Source organism: Rousettus aegyptiacus, unplaced genomic scaffold (assembly GCF_014176215.1).
Source record: "Rousettus aegyptiacus isolate mRouAeg1 unplaced genomic scaffold, mRouAeg1.p scaffold_m13_p_10, whole genome shotgun sequence".
NCBI lineage: Eukaryota > Metazoa > Chordata > Mammalia > Chiroptera > Pteropodidae > Rousettus > Rousettus aegyptiacus.
In genome coordinates this window covers 45,582,287-45,605,004 of record NW_023416285.1, presented here as the reverse complement: position 1 = coordinate 45,605,004, position 22,718 = coordinate 45,582,287, and the positions used below count along the sequence as shown (strand labels likewise).

General features: G+C 34.7%; 1 protein-coding gene across 3 annotated transcripts in view; it reads right to left on the bottom strand.

Moving 5' to 3' along the window:
* Positions 1 to 572: 572 nt before the first annotated feature.
* The window catches only part of PRKG2 (protein kinase cGMP-dependent 2), a 94,270-nt gene continuing 72,124 nt past the window's right edge, over positions 573 to 22,718 (bottom strand). For all 3 annotated transcript variants that reach the window (XM_016156263.2, XM_016156264.2, XM_016156265.2), the window contains 5 exons: positions 18,421 to 18,584; positions 14,958 to 15,080; positions 9,373 to 9,435; positions 3,374 to 3,440; positions 573 to 1,908 (listed from right to left, as the gene is read on the bottom strand). In XM_016156263.2, the coding sequence (XP_016011749.2) occupies positions 1,813 to 1,908; positions 3,374 to 3,440; positions 9,373 to 9,435; positions 14,958 to 15,080; positions 18,421 to 18,584 (513 nt within the window). In that variant the 3' untranslated portion in view covers positions 573 to 1,812. The remainder of the gene's footprint in view (positions 1,909 to 3,373; positions 3,441 to 9,372; positions 9,436 to 14,957; positions 15,081 to 18,420; positions 18,585 to 22,718) is intronic.

Below are 22,718 nucleotides of genomic sequence, written 5' to 3'. Positions count from 1 at the left end.
ATTCTAATATCCACCTAATACATAAATTTCGTACATTAAAATGAGTAATTTAAAAATATCTACATGGAAAAACATACAGTGCTTACAAACCAAATGCAAATAAAAATCTTTTAAAAATCTTAGAAATTCATTAAGCAGGTTATCTCAATCCTATTAAAAATGTTTTTTTTTTTCCTATGTACAATACATAATCTTTAAAAATACCACTCCAGGAAACAAAAATTCTTTGGTTCAGCAAAAGGATTCTAAATGTGGAAATCTAATTTGTTAAAGATATACCTTCTTGGGCTGGGCCTATCTTATCTGGTTAATGCTCCAAAAAGCATATAGCTAACTTTCTTTGAATTCAGAAAATATGAGTGGGGTGCGGATAGAGGCTGCTATTCCCATAGAACTTTAACATATAAAAATATAACCAGAATCTTGAATAATGTAGCAACCTAGACAGTATTTTTACTTTCCCAGATCAAAAAGATACAAAGAAAGTCTGTTTCCCATCCATTTTAGAAAGAGGGTTAGGAAGCGATCCTGGTCGATACATAAAACATTTACCAGTAAAGTTCTTAGGCTCTGGAATCCAATGCTATTGAAACTAGTCTTTTCATTATTTGGAAGACGGCAGGAGGGCAGATGCTGGATGACGCTTTTACTTCTAAAGTCCCAACACTTCTCCAGCAGCTTACCTGCCTTAACAATCTAAAATTATACACATATCTGTGATTCAGATGTCTTTTAGAGGAGCTATTAATGAAGCAGTAATGACAGTGCATCAGCATTCACGAACGGGACCTTCATTAAAAATTAACTATGGTTATTCTATACTCTTAGTTTATTAATAATAACAATCACAGATGTGGCCAAAATACCACAGAGTTTCAAAGAGTCAGCAACTTACCATCAGATTTTATTCTCCTCCACATTTAATGAAAAGGGGAAGACTTCACAATTTTGTTCCTGCATGTTTTTTACTTGGTTTGTGAAAATATTTAGTGTATAAGATAAAACCTTTCCGAAAGCCCATCACTTAACCGCACATTATAACCACCTTGATCAAGGCTTTGGAAAGTCTCTGAGGTATCACAGCTGGTCACAGGAGATTAAAAAAATATTTTTGCTTTGCTTATTTTTTTCTAATTTCCCCAATAGAATAAAATTACCTGGTTGGATTAATTAACTCATTTATTTTAGGGAGGAGTACCACTGAATAAATACTCAAACTTGTCTGTCCCCAAACTAATATCAGAAACACATTAATACATTTCTAGCTTGAGTGCAAGTAAAAGTGAAGAGCTTCTATCGACTATCAAGATTTCTTCAAACCACTATTTTAAGATGCTATAATGCTTACATGGAGTTGTAATAACCAGGGAAATCTTCCAAAATTCACCTTTGTTCTTCATACTATTTGCATGACTTAGTTGCTCAAGGGCAAGACACTTTTTAAACCTTATTAGGACACAAAGAAGATTAGTATAATTAGGATGGAGCAATAGATTTCAGAGAAAACTATGCTCCTGCAACAAAACTGGTCTGACTGTGGAGAGAATAGAATAGCCTTCAACATTTGAGAAAAGTAAAGAATAGAATACATGAGTAATTCACAGCATCTAAATAAGACATTATAATTCAGAACCACCTCCGCACCCACTACCATCCACCCCAGCTCATGGGCAGGGATTTGTTTTCCCTAATGGTCTTCCAAAAGGTATCATAATATTCCCAAAGAGAGAAATAATCAATGTTGAATTATTGGTGCTCATAGTCCTCTTCTGTAGTAGATGGGCAGTAATCTTTTTCTTTCTTTTTTCCCTGTCAGAAGTCTTTATCCCAGCCTGACAGCTCATCTGGAGGCACTCCCTTTTCGGGAGGATATTTGTCAAAGTAGCTGTGATCTGTGGGTCCATTGAGCTAATAGAGAACAGATTAAAGCAAAGGTGAGGATGATACTGACTAAGCATGCTGTTATGTATGGGTGATACTTTCTATAGCTGAATGTGGATTTTATACTACGACCACTGTTAAGTTACATATAAGGAAAAGATGACCAATTATCATTTTTAAGTCACACTCTCAGCCTCATGAAATCTCCCCTTCTGACCAAATGAATCTGATTACATTCAATAGAAGCTACATAGCCTGAAAGTTACTTCCAAAAGAAAAAGTGACAGAAATGATTATTTTAAATAACATTTAACTAAATAACATTTATCTACAGATATATTAATTTCCTTATAAAAGTATTGTTTAATAATTACTTAAAAATTCTGTAATATAGTTATGTTGTTTAATACTGGATGTGATAAAAAATATAATTACAATTACAATGAATCCAGAAGAATTATCTGTGTCATCACAAAAATTTCTGTTGCCACAGGGATTTTAAAATTTATAAAATTATAATTGAAAGTCACTTAAAGAATGATCAAGTAAAACTTGCCAAGCATAAAAATATTTTACATTAGGATGAAATTTTATAGGGAAAATGGAATGGAAACATGGAAATGTGAATTCAGAGAGAAAAAGAAATGATGTAATATTTCTGAATTTTTTAATGGTTGACTGGTATCAAATCTAAGTTATATTACATTGGATATATTTAAAAGAGTGAAGTAACAGTAATGTTTTACCATAAAATTTCAATATTTATAACATACTAGAGATTATATCCTCCATAATGATTTAAATGTATGATGAAAAAATGCAGATGTCAATCTAAAAATGTACAAAGGGAGACACAGATCTTCAGAATTCCTCTAGAGAGAACACAGCATAAAGTTTGTAGGGTGTTGACCTAGGTCATTCCTGAGTCATTCTTCCTCCAAGTTAACAGATGTTCTGCTTTCTCTAAAGTGATGCTATCCAACCAGCTATATGTAGTGACTGAGCGCTTGAAATGTAGCTGGTCCAAACTGACATGTGCTGAAAGTGTACAATCCACTTGGAATTGCAAACAGTATGAAAAAATAATTGTAAAATCTCATTAATATTTTATATTGATTACATATTGAAGTGATAATATTCTGGCATTAGAACTGATTTCACCTATTTCTTGTTATGTTTTTTACTGTGGCTCCTATAAATTTCAAATTACCTATATGATTCATACCATATTTCTAGAGCTATCTGTCAGCCTAACTAAAACTGACAACTTGAGGACTTAGATTTATATGTAATTGATTCCTGAGAGCTGAGCTAATGCTCATCAAATAGGTAACAATATTTAGTCCCTATAATCACAACTGTTATATTTTAACTTAATTTTTTTAAAAACTATTTTTAAAAATCTAAAATCTGTTACACACACACCTCTAAAATCTGTTTACAAAAACAATTACCTACAAAATAATTATGAAAGTAATAGTAGGGACCATACCTCTCTTCGTAAAGGTGATGGAAGGTTCCGTGCTTTCAGTCCCTCCCAATTAAAACCATTTAGCCACCTGAGAAATGAGAAAGGTACAGAGATATTACTTGCCTGAAAATGATTAGCATGTCAAGCTATCTGTCAATGCATTGCATTGCCTGCTCCCTGACTGCAATAGGCAGCTGCAGGTAGTTGGAGGAAAACCCTCAACCATGCTGGTTGTCTGATCTCACATTAAATCAATGTCCACTAACCTTAAGGGACACTTACTGCTGTCCAGTATTCAGTTTAGATTTTCCTGTTGTTCCACTCATCGTCATACCCCCTTAGGTTCATAATTCATAATTTGTCTTCTCTCTTTAAATGTCCAGACCCTCCTCCCCATTCCCACTTCTAAGTGATGACCTGGCTTCCCTTTTCACCAAGAAAACTGAAGCAAAAAAGAGAACTTCCACAATCTTCCACCAGCATACCTGCTTACCTACCCCAACGGTGTGTTCCTTTCTCTTTTATACCATGGTCACCTCTTCTACTGTGTATATAATCTCATAGACTCTTCTCTGAAGTCATGGTCCTGCAACTCTCCTCTCATCTGAATCTTTAACATCTTTTCTGCTCAATTATTCTCATCAGTATGGAAACATTTCATTTCTTCCAACCACAAAACACCCTCCTTTGACCTGAGCTCCCTTCCAACTCTCATTCCATTTCTCTCTTCCCATTGGATAACAACTCTTTGAAAGAGTTATCTAATCACTCTATTCACCCATTTTCTTCTGACCACACTACAATCACGTTTCACCCTCTCTACTTAATTGAATTATGTCAGTTCTCAGTTTTCATCTTATTTAACCTATTAGTAGCATTTTCCACATTTCACCACTCATACTTTCTGAAATCCTATTCACTTTGCTTCACTTGGCAATAGCCGTGGTTTTCTTCCTACCTTCTTGGGTGCTTTCCCTCATTTTCCACTGCTATTTCCATGGGAAGTTGTTATACTCCAGGGCTCATGCCTTAGACCTCTTTTTTTTTTTTTTATTACAATACTCTCACTTCCTAGGTAATCTCATTCAGTCTTGTGGTTTTTAATGGCATTTATATTCTGATTACTTCCACATTTCTATTCCAACCAAGACTTCCCCATTGCCTTACGGCTAACAGCTACAACTGGTATTCCTCATTTTCCGAATGGATGTCCACCAGGCACCTAGCATGTATCGAGTCCACGTTGGAGTGCCAAATCTTCCTTAACAAACTTGCCTCAGCTCTTCCAATTGCTCAAAACGAAAACCTTGAAGTTATCCTTTCTCTAGCCCTCTACCTCAATCCATAAGCAAATTTTATCCGTGTTACCTTCAAAATATGCCTACATTCAAAATACGACAAATTTTCAACACCTTCACTCTACCTGCATGGGCCAAACCACTAGTATTCCTTGCCTGTATTATTACAATAATCTCTTATTGGGCCCTCCTGCTTTTGTCCCTGGCAAACAACCCAGCATCAAGAATGATCATTTAAAACATAAATAAGGTCACACCATTCTTTTGTTCAAAATTCTCCAATGCTTCCCATTTTGCTCAGTATAAAAGGCAAAGTTTTTACCATGCTTTTACTATATACCATAAGATCTTGCAAAACACCCTTTCCATCACTACCCTTCTCCCACATTACTGCTGTTCTACATTTCTCTTCTCCCTCTCTTGCTCATTTATCTCCTCATCTTTGTTCCAACGAGCTAGAGGTGCCCCCACTTCAAGACCTTTGCAATCAGGCTGGATTGTTATTTCCCCAGATTTCTACCTGATGTGTTCCCTCAACACCTTTAGGCTGATCTGGCCTTCAAGATACAGATCAAGTCTTTAGATCTTTTCTCAAAGGTCATCTTAGTGAGGCCTTCCTCAGCGATTCAATCCAACACTGCAAGCCTTTCCCCACCCCACCCCCACATACTTCCTAAACTTCTTCCTGCTTTATTCTTTCTCCTTACACTTACTGCTATCTAATATATCTATTGTACACTTTACCTGATTATCTTGTTTATTTCTGTCTTCCTCACTAGAATGTAAGCTCTTTGAAGGCAATGGTTTTTGTCTGTTTCCTTTCCTCTATGTCCCTAACATGGCACAGAACAGGGACTCAATACATGTATTTTGAATAATTAGATGACTCTGCAAGAGAACACACTTACACAGGACCTCTTACTATAGTATCTTGGTGGTGATACTCCTGGTGATAGGGATCTAAAAGGCTCCAAAATAAAAAAGTATTTTACAGTAATCTTCAATAGGATCAATCTGATGGCCAGATAAAGTTCTTTCATTTATGGCTTCCACATCATTAATCTCAGAAGGCTGATCTGGTCTTCAAGATACAGATCAAGTTTGGTGGCTAGAAGCACAACACCAGAAGAGACAAGGCCTTGCTTCTCAGACACACACAATGTACATGGTCTCTCGGCATCTTAAAAGGAACGCGAAATAATACTATTTATACCCACCGATCTTTTCTATTGGGACCCTAAGGCCAGGTCAGCCAGACAACAAAAATTTATAGAAATTCAATTTGATTCTGGGCATTGAAAAAAAACAAAGACTCTGCTTTTGAAATGTTTTTATTTTGGTGGAAAGTGACAAACAAGAAAAAGCAAACAAAATAAGTAAATGATAGAAATACTTAAATTAATTTCAGATACTAATAAATACTAGGAAGAGTAAAGAGAATAAAGCGGCAGGTGATGAGATAATACTTGGGATGGGGATGCGTTGGGAGGGGCTACTTTTAGATAGAGTGGTATTTGAAGAAGTAAAATTTGAATTAAGGCCAGAATGAAAAGAAGGGAGAAGCCATAGGAAGATCTGTGGCAAGAGGCTTCCAAGTGGATGGAAATGAAAGGAATAAGCTGAAGTGTGATGAATGTGGAGAGACTTAAAAAAAAAATGATTGAGAAATGTCCAGAGATCAGATCATATAGGGCTTTGTAGGACACAGTAAGGAATCAGGATTTTATGCATAATGAGAAGCCATTAGAAAGTTCTATGTAGAGAATGGCCCTAGGGCCCCAGGATGGGGCAGGCATAGGTAGGGTGTGTGAGACTAAAGGCAGGGAGATTTTAGAAGGCCGTCACATTCCTCTTCCACCTTTCTCAATCTCTCTCACCCTGGAGTTGTTTTGGTTCAGTCCTTGACTGGATTTCTCATTCCAAGTTTAAGTTAGCAAGAGAAGGAGTATGAATAATAGAGAGGGCTGGTTCTAGTACATTCAAGTGCCATTCTTAACCCAAAGTGCCATTTTGGTATAAGCTGCTGAGACTCTAGTCCAAAAGTGGGAATCAGACAGCAATCCCAGCTGTAAGGCTTCCCCGCCATTGCTACAAAACTACTGATGCTCAAATTTTAGGTATTTCTAGGTACACACTTCTGTGGATCCTTTCGACACCAAACACTGCCACAATTCCTTTCAACATATCTTACAATGCTCTCTACCCAGAAGCTTCTCCATTAAAAAAAAAAAAAAAAATTACTGTCATTCTACTGAACCAAAGAGCCTATGCATTTCTTGCTTGTTACAATTTGACTTATGGAAATGTTTACTTCACATAAGTGGCTATTCACTTAACACTTGACCTTTTGACACTAACTACATTTTAAGTAATGCAAGTGCCAGTATGCACTCACATGTGAAAAATATTCACCAAAGAAATATTAGCAGCAACAGCACATAAATTGCTTCTTTGTATTTAGAAGGCTTGTAGAAGCTATTCTTAAAAGTAATTTTAGAGTCTAGAAATATTAAAGGTAATGCGAAGACACTCGAAATAAATTATTCTTCTACCTAGCAAGAAAGATTTAATTGTACCCTACAAGCATGTTATCTCTTTTTTCAGAGAGGTGTTGGGAGACATAATTGGTGCCTAGTTTATAAGCTAGCTCATAAATAGGGAAGAGAAGAACTCTATTATTAGAAAAGAAGATTTAACACAGAATGGGCAAACATATAACAATATGCCATGTTTAACTTTGTGTTGTTTTTAAAAATGAAGTTAAAGTGAATGGTTCTTTAAGTGGGGAAAAAATAAGTTTTACCTTAGAAAAGAGTGGAGAAAATCTGATGGTAAATTTTAGAAATATATATATATATTTAATTCCAAGAATATAGTGGATAGAGAAGCTACATCCTTGAGGGAATTGTGAAAGGTTTTAGAATACTCCTAGTTGAAGGCAGAGAGAGATCTATTTTTCAGGCCACCCTACCCCAGCTTTACATCTTTAAAAAAAACTCTGAAAATAGGATGAAATAATGTTTTGAGTCCTCTGGGCTCACCAGAAGGTGCTATGCAAATCAGGCACACTGTACTAGTGAACTCTACCCCACACCCTGTACTCAGGCTCTACACTGATGCTGCAACTAACACCCTACTTGTTAAGAAAAGTAGGCAAATTAATCTCTACAGGGAAGAAAACTCAAAATTCTTCATTACCATGATGTGGTGAGAAAATTCTCTGGCATCAATTTGCATGCGCATTCAATCACAATTTGACAGTTACATTGAAATGAGCCTCAGGTAAATAAGAAGTAAAAGATAAAACTGGAGCCCGTTAACAATTATATCACCTCTATTTTCAAACTACCCCAAAGTAAAATATGAAAATACTTCTGTAATGAGAGAAAGGAGGAAAATATATTGAAAGAATGATTTTATTTGACAGGACACTTGTTTGTTCAACATGAGTAGTATGTTTATGTGCCATGTTATAATGAGATAAGAAATTGTGATAATAGTTGATAAGAAGAAAGATAAATTGTAATCTAAGAGAGATAATGAACTCAACACTGAAGGCAATCCAAAGGATGATAAAAACAATAAAATCCTCAACATTTTGATGTCTATAAAATCCACAGTTTTGTCTCCTTCCCTCCCCCTCTCCCTCACTCTTTCCCTTTCTCTCTTTCCCTGAGACACCCTCAAGGCAGAGCCCTCAGAATTTACAATGTTGAATACATGGCTTTATTTCAAGAAAGTTCATGAATAGATAGAGCAGGGTTGGCAGCTGTACCACTACTGTTAAGAAAAATGAATCGTGTTTCTCTTCAGCAGCATCTCTTTCTTTATTTTCAAACTGTGTTGATGTGCCCTTAATTCTTCAGTTAAAATATTAAGAAGGGAATGTACTATTGAGAGCTGTTTTGATTTCAGAAAGTGAACATACCAGTGCTCAAAGGTTTTCAATAATAAAATTCTCAAATTTATTTTTTGTACTATCAATAGGTGACATTTTATATCCATAAATCATAAGCAAAATTAAAACATCTTGAGGATTACAGAATTAAGCTAGGCAATGATTTGAAAAAAATCTCAAAGGTTTGAACTTTTACATATGTAATCAATTTAGAGAGGCTATCTTATGGAAGTTATATATGATTCTGAAGGACAGATTTAGAAATCCACAAAATTGAAAATATTCACACTAGATGACTATATAAGAAAACATTGGGGTTTTCTGAAAATCAATGTACAAAGTAAAATATAATATGAACCTTCAGAATTTGGAAGCTAGTCAAAGGAAAATGTATAATATTAAAATTGAAATAGAATACTATTTAATAGCAATGTAGCTGACCCATTCTCTTGACTATAGACAATAATAACTATATTCTACTTTATTAAAAATCAAATCTCACAATTAGAACTTAATTCATTTATAGACTCCAACTTAATGTTTTAAAGTAATAATAAACAGTGGATAAAACCTGAGTTGCTATAACTTGAATATATGATTTTATAACTTGTAAATTCCATCCATTCGTGATAGGAATTTTCAGCATTAGAGAAATAATTTTTAGACCGATTACTGAAATTCGTAGTAAAACACAAATTAATTATAAAGTACAAAAAAACAAAACTGACAGTATGTAAAGGAACCCTGTGGCCTACTGAAAGATGCTTCGACATGCCAGTTTTCTATTAATTTCCATATTTTTCTGGGCAAAGAAGTAACTGTACCTGTGTTTCTTAATGTCATTGATTCCATTCTTCAGGTTTCCCAGCCTTTCTGTTGGATTTTGCCTAAAATAATAATTTTTTAAAAGATGGTTTATATTTATTATGTTTGAATTAATTTTAAGTTAAAATTTAACATTTCTTTATTGATTCACTTATTCAACAATATTCATAGACTAGGCGTCTGAGTAGAGGGAGATGAAAAACACATGCCTCTCTCTAGGAGAGCCACAGTCAAATTAGAATTAGAAATGTATCTATATAATGTAACTGTATCCATATTTATATTTATATCTGTATTTCTTAGTGCTTTGAATGAGTTAGAAACAAATGCTTAAAAGAACAGGAGGGTAATATCTTCCAAACTCTGCTGAGACAACCAGGAAAAGTTTTAGAAAGTCAGTTACATCTCAGCTGGAACCTTAGAAGCACGCAGGAATTTCTGTTGGAAACCCACAGCTAGGTTTCATGTTCTAAATTTACTAAAATTTAATGCTTAAAAAAAGAGTTCAAATGTGAAAAAAAAAAAAAAAAAAAAAAAAACAGCGACAAAGTGAAGTTCAAACAAAATTCTATAACTCTACTATTCTCCAATAAATTATTTTCAATGGTAAATAGAAATTTGGAATAATTTAAAATAAGGCCAGGGACATAGTCCAAGATGGTTTAGGAAGAACCTGAACTCATCTCTTCCCATAAACACACCGAATCTGCAACTACATATGAAACTATTCCCTCTGAAAGACCTGAAAACTGACTGAACAGCTCTCTCACAACAAATGGTAAAATGGCCACAGTGAAGTGGGTAGGAGAGGCAGAGATGAAGTCTCCCAAACATTCCCCACCCCGCCTCATGTGGCAACCCATAATCAGGAGGGACCTCACAAATCTGAATCTTCTCCATGAAAAGCAAGGGATTCATGCCCCACACCAGGGGTGCCAACCCTTGGACCTTGCAATGGAGAGATGAGGTCCCAAAAGGTCTGGCTTTGAAAAACAATATGATTCACATTTAGGAGATCCAAAGGCCTATAAGGAACTGAGATATTTCTGTTAAGGGCTGGCTCACAGACTTGCTCACCCTAAGGACCAGTACAAAAGTAGCAGTTTGAAAAGTGTCTTTACTATATATGAAGGAGATATATTTGCTAATCTGAAAGTGTCTGCCAGAGAGGCAGGGGCCTGTTGAGATTCTCTGTGGGGATGGAGTTGCTGGCAGGTACCATTTTGGCACTCTCCTTCTACCTCATTAGTGTTAGTGAGCATATCCTGTCTCAGTGTTCTCCTGTAGCCCCACAAAAGCCAGTGGGTGCATCCTGGCCCCACACTCTTCCACTGCCTTGCTTAAGCCAGCGAGCACATGCAGTCCACATAAGGGGCACATGAGACCAGACAGATTTAACAGATATTTCCAGAAAATCCATTGAAAAGCAACAGAATATATATTCCTGTCAAGTACACATGGAACATTCTCAAAGCTAGATCATATGCTAGGCCACAAAACTAGTGTCAGCAAATTTAGAGAAGACCGAAATCATATCAAGCATCTTTTCTGACTACGATGGTATGAAACTAGAAATCAAGTATGAGAAAAATGGAAAAAATCACAAATATATGGAGATTAACAATACACTGCTGAACAACCAATAGGTCAATGAAGAAATTAAAGTAGAAAAGTTACAATGGCAATACAACTTACCAAAAGCTACAGGATGCAGCAAAAGGAGTTCTAAGAGGGAAGTGCATAGTGATACAGATCTACCTCAAGAAACAAGAAAAATCCCAAATAAATAATTTAACTTTACACCTAATGGAACTATTGAAAGATGAGCAAAGCCCATAGTAGAAGGAAGAAAACAAGAAAGATCAGAGCAAAAATAAATGAAATAGAGACTAAAAAGACAATACAAAAGATCAATGAAGCTAAGCACTGGTGCTATACAAAGATAAACGAAATTGACAAATCTTTATGTAGACTCATCAAGAAAAAAAAAGAGAGGGTTCAAATAAATAAACTCAGAAATGAAAGAGAAGTTACAGCTGATACTGCAGAAATGCAAAAGATCTTAAGACCACTATTAACAATTATATGCCAACAAATTGGATAACCTAGAAGAAATAGATAAATTCTAAAATCATATAATCTAAGACTAAATTGTGAAAAAATAAAAAAACTGAATAAACTGATGATTAGTGAGAAGATTGAGTCAGTAATCAAAAACCTCCCAAAAAACACATCCAGGGAGATGGCTTCAAAGGTGAATTCTACTGAATGTTTAAAAATTTAATACCTAATCTCCTCATTTTATGAGGCCAGCATTACCCTGATACCAAAACCAGATAAGAACACACACATACAAATTACAGGCCAATATCCCTAATGAACATAGATGCAAAAATACTCAAAAGATATTAGCAAACCAAATTCTACAATATAGTAAAAGGATTATGCACCATGATTAGGTGGAGTTTATTCCAGTGATGCAAGGATGGTTCAATGTCTATAAATCAATCAATATGAAATGCCATAGTAACAAAATGAAGGATAAAAATTATATGATCATCTCAACAGATGCAGAAAAAGCATTTGACAAAATTCAACACCTATTTATGATAAAAACTCTCAAAATAAGTGGGTATAGAGGGAATGTACCTTAACATAATAAAGGCCATATGTGATGAGCCCATGGATAATAACATACTCCCTGTGAAAAGCTGAAAGTTTTTCCTCTAACATTAGGAACAAGACAAGGATGCCCACTCTTACCACTTTTATTCAGCATAGTATCAGAAGCACTAGCCAGAACTAAGCAAGAAAAATGAATTAATTTCAATTAGGCAGGAAAAAGAAATAAAAGCCCTCCAAACTGGAAAGGAAGAAATTAAACTGTCGCTATTTGGGGATGCCATGATTTTATATACAGAAAACCTTATAGACTCCATGAAAAAAGACTGTTAGAATTAATAAACAAATCTGGTAAAGTTTCAGCTCATAAAATCAACATAGAGATCAGAGTGATAGAGACTAAACAGAAAGAGAGACTTAAAAATCTCTTGATTTCTATACACTAATAACAAACAGAAAGAGAACTTAAGAAAATCCCATTTACGATTGCATCGAAAAGAATAAAACACTCTAGGATTAAATTTAACCAAGGTTATAAAAGATCCACACACTGAAAACTATAAGACATAGATGAAAAAAACTGAAGAAGACACAAATAAATGGATACATTTTTGTAATCATGAATTGGAAAAATTAATATTATGAAAATGTCCATATTATGCAAAGCAATCTATAGACTTAATGTAATCCTCAACAAAATCTCAATGGCATTTTTCACAGAAACAGAACAAACACTCCTAAAATTTCAACGAAACCACAAAAGACCCCAAATAGCCAATACAATCTTGAGAAAGAAGGACAAAGTTGGAGGTATCATGCTCTCTGATTTCAAACTCAATTACAACACTACAGTAATCAAAAAAGTATGATATTGGGTTAAGAACAGACACATAGATCAATGGTACAGAATAAAAAGCCCAGAAATCAACCCATGCATATATGGACAATTTATTTATGACAAAGGAGGGAAGAATATACAATGAAGAAAGGTTAGTCTCTTCAATGAATGATGCTAGGAAAATTGAACAGCCACATGCCAAAGAACAAAACTAGACTAATATCTTTCACTATATACAAAAACTAACTCAAAACAGATTAAAGACTTGAACATAGGACATGAAATCATAAAACTCTTAAAAGAAAACAGGCAGTAAACTCCTTGACATCTGTCTTGGTGATGATTTTTTGGATCTGACTCCAAAAGCAAAGGCAACAAAAGCAAAATTAAATGAATAGGACTACATCGAACTAAAAAAACTTCTACATAGCAAAAGAAACCATCAACAAAATGAAAAGGTAACCTATGAAATGAGAGAAAAATTTAAAAAACCACATATCTAATAAGTGGTTAATGTCATAATATCCAAAATATATAAAGAACTCATACAAATCAATAGCAAAACAAAACAAAACAACTTGATTAAAAAATGGACAGAAGATCTAAAGAGACATTTTTTCCAAAGAAGACATACAGAGGGCCAAGAGGGATAAGAAAGGTGTTCAACATAATTATTCATCAGGAAAATGCAAATCAAAACCATAATGTGATTTCACCTCACAATTGTTAGAATGACCATTATCAAAAAGTCAACAAATAATAAGTATTGAAAAGGATTTGGAGAAAAGGGAACCCTTGTGCCCTATGGTGGGAATGTAAATTGGTGTGACAACAATGGAAAACAGTATGCAGTTTCCTTAAAAAATTAAAAACAGTACTACCATATGATCTATCAATTCCACTTCTGGGTATTGATCTGAAGAAAATAAAAATAGTAATTTGAAAAAATATATGCAACCCTATGTTCATTGCAGCATTAGTTACAATAACCAAGCTATGGAAATACCTAAGTGTTCATCGATGGATGAGTGGAAGAAGAAGAGGTGATATGCCTACATACATACATACATATACATACATACATACATATATGTATATGTATATATATGTGTGTGTGTGTGTATATATATATGTATATATGTATATATATATCTCGAACACTATGGAGCCATAAAAAAAAAAAAATGAAACCTTGCTATTTGTGAAAACATGGATGGATGGACCTCAAGGGTATTATGTTAAGCAAGATAAGTCTGACAGAGAAAGACGAATATCATACAATGTCACTTACATGTGGAATCTAAATAGACAATAAATGAACAAACAAAACAAAATAAAATTCACAGATTCAGAGAACAGAATAGTGGTTGCCAGGAGGGAGAAAGACGGAGATGGACAAAATGGGTGAAGTGGGTCAAGAGGTCTAAACTTCCAGTGATAAAATAAATAAATCATGGTGACACAATGACAGGATGGCGAATATAGTAAGTAACTATACTCACCATGCCAAGAGAGTAAATCTTAAAAGTTCTTATCACAAGAAAAAAAGTTTTTTTGTAACTTTGTATGGTGTTGGGTAGTAATGAAACTTATTGTGGTAATCATTTTGTAGTGTACATAAATATTGAATTATTGCATTGTACATGTGGAACTAATATAATGTTATATGTCAATTATATATCAATAAAAATAATTAAATTAAATTAAATTAAAAAGGCCAGGAGTATTTTCATTAAAAAAAAAAGATTAAAAGAGGGCATATTGCAACACTTTATCATCACCAATGATTTTCTTTCAAAATAACAAAGTTGTAAATTAATTACTCTTTTATTAAGTTAGGATTTGTGGTTCCATTTTGCTCTATAACAGATAAAGGTGATTCCTGAAGATAACCTGAAAATTTAGATCTCTTTTGCACTATAAGTACTGTCATTCTGTAACATAAAGCAAACTCAAACTCTCAGCATAGACTGCAAAACAGAAAATAATTTTCTCTAAATATAACTTAGCTATATTGAAAAGTATAAAATGTAAACATATACCTAATTTAAAATGTGTGGAAACAGAAATAAGCAGCCTTCACAGTTTCCCTAAGAACAAGGAGTTTCTAATTGTCATTCTCACCTACAAAGCCTCCGAATCAAATCTTCAGGTCGTCTCGTTACCTTTCTGGGAAAATCCATTTTTTCAATTCCTTTGAGAATCAAATTGTAGGTCATCATTTGGTCAACGCCAGAAAAAGGTGGGCTAGGGAAAACACAAAATAGGACACTAGGACAGCATCTGAGACACATTCACAACTAAGCTCTTCCTTCCCTTGCTTCCTGCCTTCCTCTCCCCCTTCCTTTTCCGTTCCCCCTTCCCTCCTCCTCTCCCTCTCTCTCTCATTAGTTGTTTTATGACAAATGTGGATACATGAGAGAAAATCATTTCATTAATTTCACATCATTGAAGAAACTACACACACATACACATACTAGTAACTTGTCAGGTGGTGATGATCAGTAAAATGAAAAATAAAGTGGGGGACAGGAACTGACAGAGAGGTGTAATTTTCTTTTTTAGACAGAGTGGATACAGAAAGCCTCTTTCATAAGTTGACAGTCAAGCAGAGATATGAATGAAGAGAAGTGAATGAACCACATCTTTATCTGTGGTCAGAGGATTTCAAGCAAGTACAAAAGCCGTAAGTTAGGAACGAGCATGATTTATTCTTGGAGCAGTGAGGAGAGAGGGCAGTGTTGCTGGTGGAATGAGTAAACAAGAGACAGGGATGTAAGAGATGAGCGAAACGTCACATAGATCTAGTGGGCTATGGTAATGACCTGGGAATATGTTGTGAGTCAAATGATCTAATTTACAGCAGCCAGAGTAAGCTTTTTTTAATGTGTGGAGCATAAACTGTGATGGCGATAGTGGTGGAGGAAGAAAGGCCTGGACTAGGATGGTAGTGGTGAAAGTGTTGAGATGTGGCTGGACTCTGGAGCTATTTAGACAGTGAAGCCAACAGGATTTGCTAATGAGGTGAATGAGGTAAATGTGGTGTATGGTAGATTCAAGAATGATGATTAAGTGTTTTGACCCACGGAATGGAGCTAACATTTACTAAGAGAAGAAAGACTGGAGTAGGGGTGGGGATGCAGAGGTGCAGGGCAGGTTGTGGGGAAGAGAATCAAGAGTTATATTTTGAACATGAAACAGAGATGTTCAACAGGCAATTGAATTTATGAGTCTAACATTGGGGGAAGAGGTTGGAGGCATGATTCTGAGGAGCTGTCAGACACTATTTATGACTATGGAACTTGATTATATCACCCAGAGAGTGGGTAGATGGAAAAGAAATCAAAGACTGAGTGGCGCAATATTGAGAGTTCGCAATAATGAGTAGGACCTCGCAATGGAGTCTGAGATGGGGCCACCGATGCGGTAAAAGAAAACTCGAGAAAGAACAGTCCTGTGAAGAGAGTATTTGAAGGCAAGTGTTGCTAAGATGAGTAAGAAAGCACTGGGAATTGACCACTGAATTCAGATAACATTTTCATGCATATATTTTGCTTTTAAAAATATTTCAATATCTATTCTATCGTGTCATTTAATATTTGAAAATTAAAGATGACTTTCATGAACTATTACTCTGTTTCTTGGTCATAGTTGAGAACTTTTGATATTGAGAATTCCCCCTCTTGGTAATAAACTTGAAATAAGTTCAGTACACTGACTTTTCCATAATCTACATTTCATTTGTAAAGAAAATGAGGTAGGAAACAAAAACATTGCTATAATATTTTCAACTCATTTATATATTTATAACTATATTGTATTTTGTTTTGGTTTTGTGCTTTAGTTCTTTCCTCACTTTCATTTACTCCCTGACTCTAGAGTTCAGGGCATTTAAAATTAACTTCTCTTGTGCCCTACTCTGAAAACAATTTTCCAACTTTTTTATGACAGCTTAAATCACCTTAGCAACTCCAAGTTATTAGGATCCACCCTTCCTTATTTCCTCATTTTATTTCCCTATCTTTTATAACAATTTATCCCAGCTGGTGAAGACGGAAACGTATATTTTCCAGTTACCTACAGGAACCATAATGTGTCTCTTAGAAATGCAGCTAACAAATTTCCCAAGGATGAGGAAACAAATTCTTGAAACAGAATTCCATTTGTCTCAAGACTTTAAGCAACATTCTCTCTAAATAACTGAAAAATTTTCCTTTTTTTCCTTTAAAATCTTAAGCAATTACTACTTGAAACTGATTACAGATAGTATAATCTTTCATATCTGTTTGCTCAATAAATGTAGACAGGAAGTAGATGTAGCCATAGATAATTTAACATTAAAATTTGTAGTGTAAAAAGTTCAAGAAGATTCTATGAAATTTTCTTTATGAAATTAAGACTAAAAAATATCAGTCATAAAGATTTATAAGGTTAATCAAATCAGTTCATGAGAAATGGAGGTACAAATGGAAAAAAGAAAACTATTCTGAATCCCATATGTATGTGCATGCGTTATACTAAATGGCACATGTATGTAATGGAAAATATATCCTGTCATATTTGGAGTTAGAAGGTCTGGGATCAAATCCTTGATCTCGAGCAGTACCTCACTGCCCTGGTTTTCTAATCTATAAAATTTAAATTTAAATCATAAATTAATCATAATAAAAATTTTAAATATAAAAAATAAAAATTCCTGCTTTAACTTCCACGCAAGTTTGTGGTCACTAAACTAGATAATACACATGTAAGTGCTCTGTAAATTATAAAATGCTTTACAAATGTGAGTTAATACTACATATAGCCTATATATGTATGTGTGTGCATACGTATGCATATAAATGAGTGTGTGTGCACGTGCATATTGAATATTTGAGATTTCAGATTCATTACTATAGCCCTTTAATCTCATTGTGAATGACAATTCAATTTTAACTGCTAACACCCCTGCCGTGTCTTGTCTCTGTTCATTAGCACCTCCAGAAAACAGTTGACAAGGGGAATAAACTTTAAATCCAGCAATGTTGTTTTCTCTTAGCATTTCTAGTTAATTATTTATTGGGAAGATAGAAGAACATGGCTAAATTTAGTTTAATTGATCAATTAATTTAATTGAACTATGATTGCTATTGTCTCAATTACAAGAAAAAAATATGTAACAGGAAGCAATAACAGCCTATAACTTCAATTCCTTTTCTTATTCTTATGTTGGATTATCAAAACTTTCACACACTAATATGTCATCTACAATAACAGGGCTTTGCCATTTTAGGTGAACCACAGCATTCTATACTGCTCTCCTTCACCTTCCTGAATCTTTTCTTCACAGTATAAACCAGCAAGCATACTATAGGTGAGATAATGTAAACAGGAAAAGGCATCACACTTAAGCAGAAACATTTCCAAATGTTAAACTCCTAAATTTTATATATATATATATATGTATATGTGTGTACACACACACACACACACACACACACACACACACACACACACACATATATATATATATATATATATTTGTCATTAGTAAGTTATTTTTGTACTTCTCTGAAGAAGAGGGTGAACACAACTTGGAGGCACTTACTTGCCCGTTAGGAGCTCATACACTAGAATTCCCAGGGACCAAAAATCCACACTGAAGTCATGTCCTTTGTTGAGAATGACTTCAGGAGCTACATACTCTGGAGTTCCACAGAATGTCCATGTTTTCTGTCCAGATCCTATTTTTTTAGCAAATCCAAAGTCGACCTAAAAAAGAACGTCAAAGAAATTGCCAGAGACTGTAAAACTCATGTTCCTCTTTAAGTCTCCCTCTAACTTCTCCCATCTTTTTTCTACACCCCCACCTCTTTTTTTCACACTACACACACACACACACACACACACACACACACATGTACACACACACACACACACACACACACATCCTCTTGTTTATTCTATTATAGGGCCAGGTGTAAATCTAACTTCCTCACACGCACCTCTACAGCCACAGCCCTAGAGGACAAGAAGAACGGTTTAGCAAGGGGAGGCCATAAAAACACATGTGAGGCTCAGGACAAGCAGGACTAAAATAACTTTCAAATCAATGGCGATATTCATTGGGAAGAGGAGAGAAACGGGAAGTAATAGATGTAAAGCTCTCTCACAGGAGCAAAAATAATAGCAGAATTGAGAGTTCGGGAAAGAAGGGGGTTGTTGAGAAGAAGTGGGGTTTAAAACTCTGGAAATCTTTAAAAACCACTAAGCCCAATGTCTGCACCCTCCAGATTCTGACAGTCCAAAGAAAAAGCCAGGTCGTCCCATCTCAACCTTGGCTGGGCTCTATACATGTTCAGTTCCTTTCAGGGAGGTGAGTGGTCTATAGCACCTGCATTAACTTCTTTATTCTGAATAATAATATTTACTCAGCCAGTACCCACCATAGGCCAGACTCTGTGCTAGGGTTACAGATACAGAGTTGACTAAGGGAAGCTCAAGGTGTTGGGAATACCTACACATATGTGATTAATATTATATCATGCAATACAAAGCATATACTCAGAGGGCCAGAAAACATCTACTCTGGAACATGAGGAAGAAGGTGGTTGGGAAGATGTCATTAAGAGGATGCACCTGAGCTCAGCCATGACTGACAATTAGGAACTCTCTCTCCTCTCTTTTCAAAATAGGTCCCTCCACTTTTCTGAGAGTCTATTCAATGAACTCTGTGCACAGAATAGAGACAGGAAAGAAGGCTGGAGCAACACAAGACACACTCATTGAATTGAGGCAGTGTATATGACTGACGCCCTGCCCTGCAAAGCAAACAGTGGGTTTCCTTCCACAGGAGTTATTTAGTGCATGCTTTTCATCTCCAATACATACAGATATTATTTTAATAAAACTGTCCTCCCCCTCCCTCAAGCAAACAGACAAATTATACCTGGACTTCAACATGCACATTTTAATAGTTTCATTACACACACTATCTCAATAATATAGCAATAATCTTGGCTAAAAAACCTAAGTAAATAAGGTTAACGTATCAAAATAGATCCTTACCTAAAAAAGTAAAAGTTAGTAAATTATAAAATCTAGCCCTCATTTATTTATTCAAATACTGACATTTAAAATCCTTGTTTTACTTTAAATAAATCTCTTAGAAATTTACCTTTTTACTAATCCTTCTTAGTATTTATCAGTCAACAGCAAGAATTTACTTATTAGAAAAAGAGAATTTTAACAGCCTAATTTGAACTGGGCTTTTACTAATTTCTTTTATCGCTATAGAATGACTCACAATGATTCTATCCTAAGAGATGGCTGGGGATATTATGAAATTAAAATTTGTAACCAGCTGAGATTAAGCATATCTACTTGTTCCTCAGAGAAAGAACCAATATGAAAATCCTAGCTAATTTTATAAAGACTAAAATTTAAGACATAAGAAAGCAATGTTTATAATTACATTTTTAATGCACGTATATGTAGAAATATTATATTTTGTTGTTTTATAACAGTTTTTCAACTCTTTTTTTTTCATTGCATTTCTTTCCTTTTTAGGATGACTGGAAATTCATTAGATGTTTATGAGAGTTTTTCCAGCTCTGAAAGTGATAAATTTTAATTAGTTGGTTTTGCTTTTGTGATATTTGCATGTTGGCCCCAAGAGATGGCAATTATACTAAGATTTTGAGATTTATGAAAAGTTACCACTTTCTTCATCTCTTTTGATTTTATTAACTTTAATCTATTTGGTCGGAGAAAATTGGCACTTAGATCTATTCAGTCATGTGCCTAATAAAGAAGGCCTCAGATTGTCTGATATGAAGTTCTGTGTATTTTCTATAAAAATTCACACTACTATCTTAAACCACCATGGATATCACCACAAAGCCTAAGTCTTTTTTTTAGCCCTATCCTTTCTAGGCAACTGAAATGTAAGCTCCTTCCTTTATTCATTTAATAAATATTTATTGGACGCTACTATGTACCAAGCACCAGAATTCAGACAAAGCCCCAGTCCTCTTAGAGTTTATATTTGAGAGAAAGAGAACAAGCATAAAAATATAATACCATACATAATAATGTCAGAGAGTGAATATGCTATGAAGAAACATAAAGCAGAGTTAGGTACAAAAAGCAATCAGAATTGTACTTTAAATAGGGTGATCAGGAAAAATCTCTTCGAGGAGGTAGCATTTGAGCAAATTTGAACAGAAATCTGAGTAAACTAAGAAAGAGAGCTCAGTAAAAATCTAAGCAAAAATGATTATGACAGAGGAAGAGCTAGTGACTGCATAGCTCCTAGCCTTTGGGAACATGCTTGGTAAGTTGAAGGACAGACAAGAAGGCCAGTGTGGCTGGACCATATGTAGTGGTTTGGTAAGCCACATAAAAGAACTTTAGAACTTTTTTTCTAAGAGGCCATGAGAGGATTGAGAGGAGGGATAAGTATGGCTAGATTAATGTTTTAAATGAATCATTCCAGAAGACAAGAAAATAGACACACCCCTTTTAAAAATTCTACCGGCAAACTGAATTTTCAAGAAGAATTTCTGGAGAAGCTGCACACAGGTCTTTTTCTTGTCTCTATTAATTCCCCGTTATTAAAGATAGCTTACATTATGCTGAAAGCTTAAAATCATTAAGTCTCCAAAGATTTTAATAAACTAGAAGGTTTTAAGATTCTTCTAAAACTGTGGTGATGATTGCATCATTCAGGAATCGAAAAATTAGCATTGCGGCTTACTGGATCTGGTGTCCAGTAAGTATTAGCTTTTTCCCAGAAGTTTCTCTTTGGGTCAATAAATTTGTCAGATATTGGTTCTCTTAGTTACATAAAAAATGGAATCAAAATGACCAGTCTAATTAAGCCAGATGATTCATGGAGACATAACATTCCAAAAAAACATTTATGTGGCATTTTTAGGGCTCTATTTTGCCCAAGTCTAGACAAGGGTAAAATGGAATCTGTTTATTCTGTCCACCAATAGACAACAGTGGATGGCTTCCCTGGATATAAGGGAGTGAGAGAGGCTAAGGTATGGGATGGATGAGTCTTTTACAGCAACAATCCATTCTTTATGGGGCATGGTGACTCATCTGCAATACTTGGAGTGTTTAGTAGGAAATGGGCAAGATGAAAAGGAACTTTGCATACATGAGAACCTGAACAAATCATTGAAAGCTCATACTATATACCATTAGCTTTTTGAACAGGATTTACACAATCAATTCCTTTCTTCTATGATGTTCTTTAACACTGTTTATATTCCACAATTACATCCCTTATGGTATTATCGTCTAGTTGTGTGTCTAGCTCCTTGAGAAGAGGCATTATATCTTATTCATTTTTCACCTCCTAGAGCATTTATAACACAGCAGATGTTCTACATGTTTGGTGAAAAAAATCTGAATGAAAAGATAATCACTGACATCTGTTTAATTACACACACATACTCACACATATATGTATGTATGTATATGTATAATCTTTGCAACAACTTTGCAGCTTTGTGAGCTAGGGACTACTATCCTAATGTTAAAGACTATAACATTAAAATCTAGGAAGGTCATGGATACTTGAGGTGAGACTTGAACCAGTTCCAAAAGGAATCTTTCCATTATCAATAACTTGATGAGGAAGTAGAAGATATATATAAGGGAAAAGAAGCATGTATGTTAAGCAAATTGGTGGGAAAAACTTAATTGTCATTTTAATAAGAGCAGATAATAATGGTCTGGCAAAAAGAATGCAGATGGAGCCAATGATTACTTTTATTTTCAAGTTAGGAAACCCTTGATACATATAAAATAATGTGACATAGATGCAAGTTATAAAGCATGAGAATAAAAACACCCTGTAGCCTCCACCTGTTTAATAATTAGAACAGAACC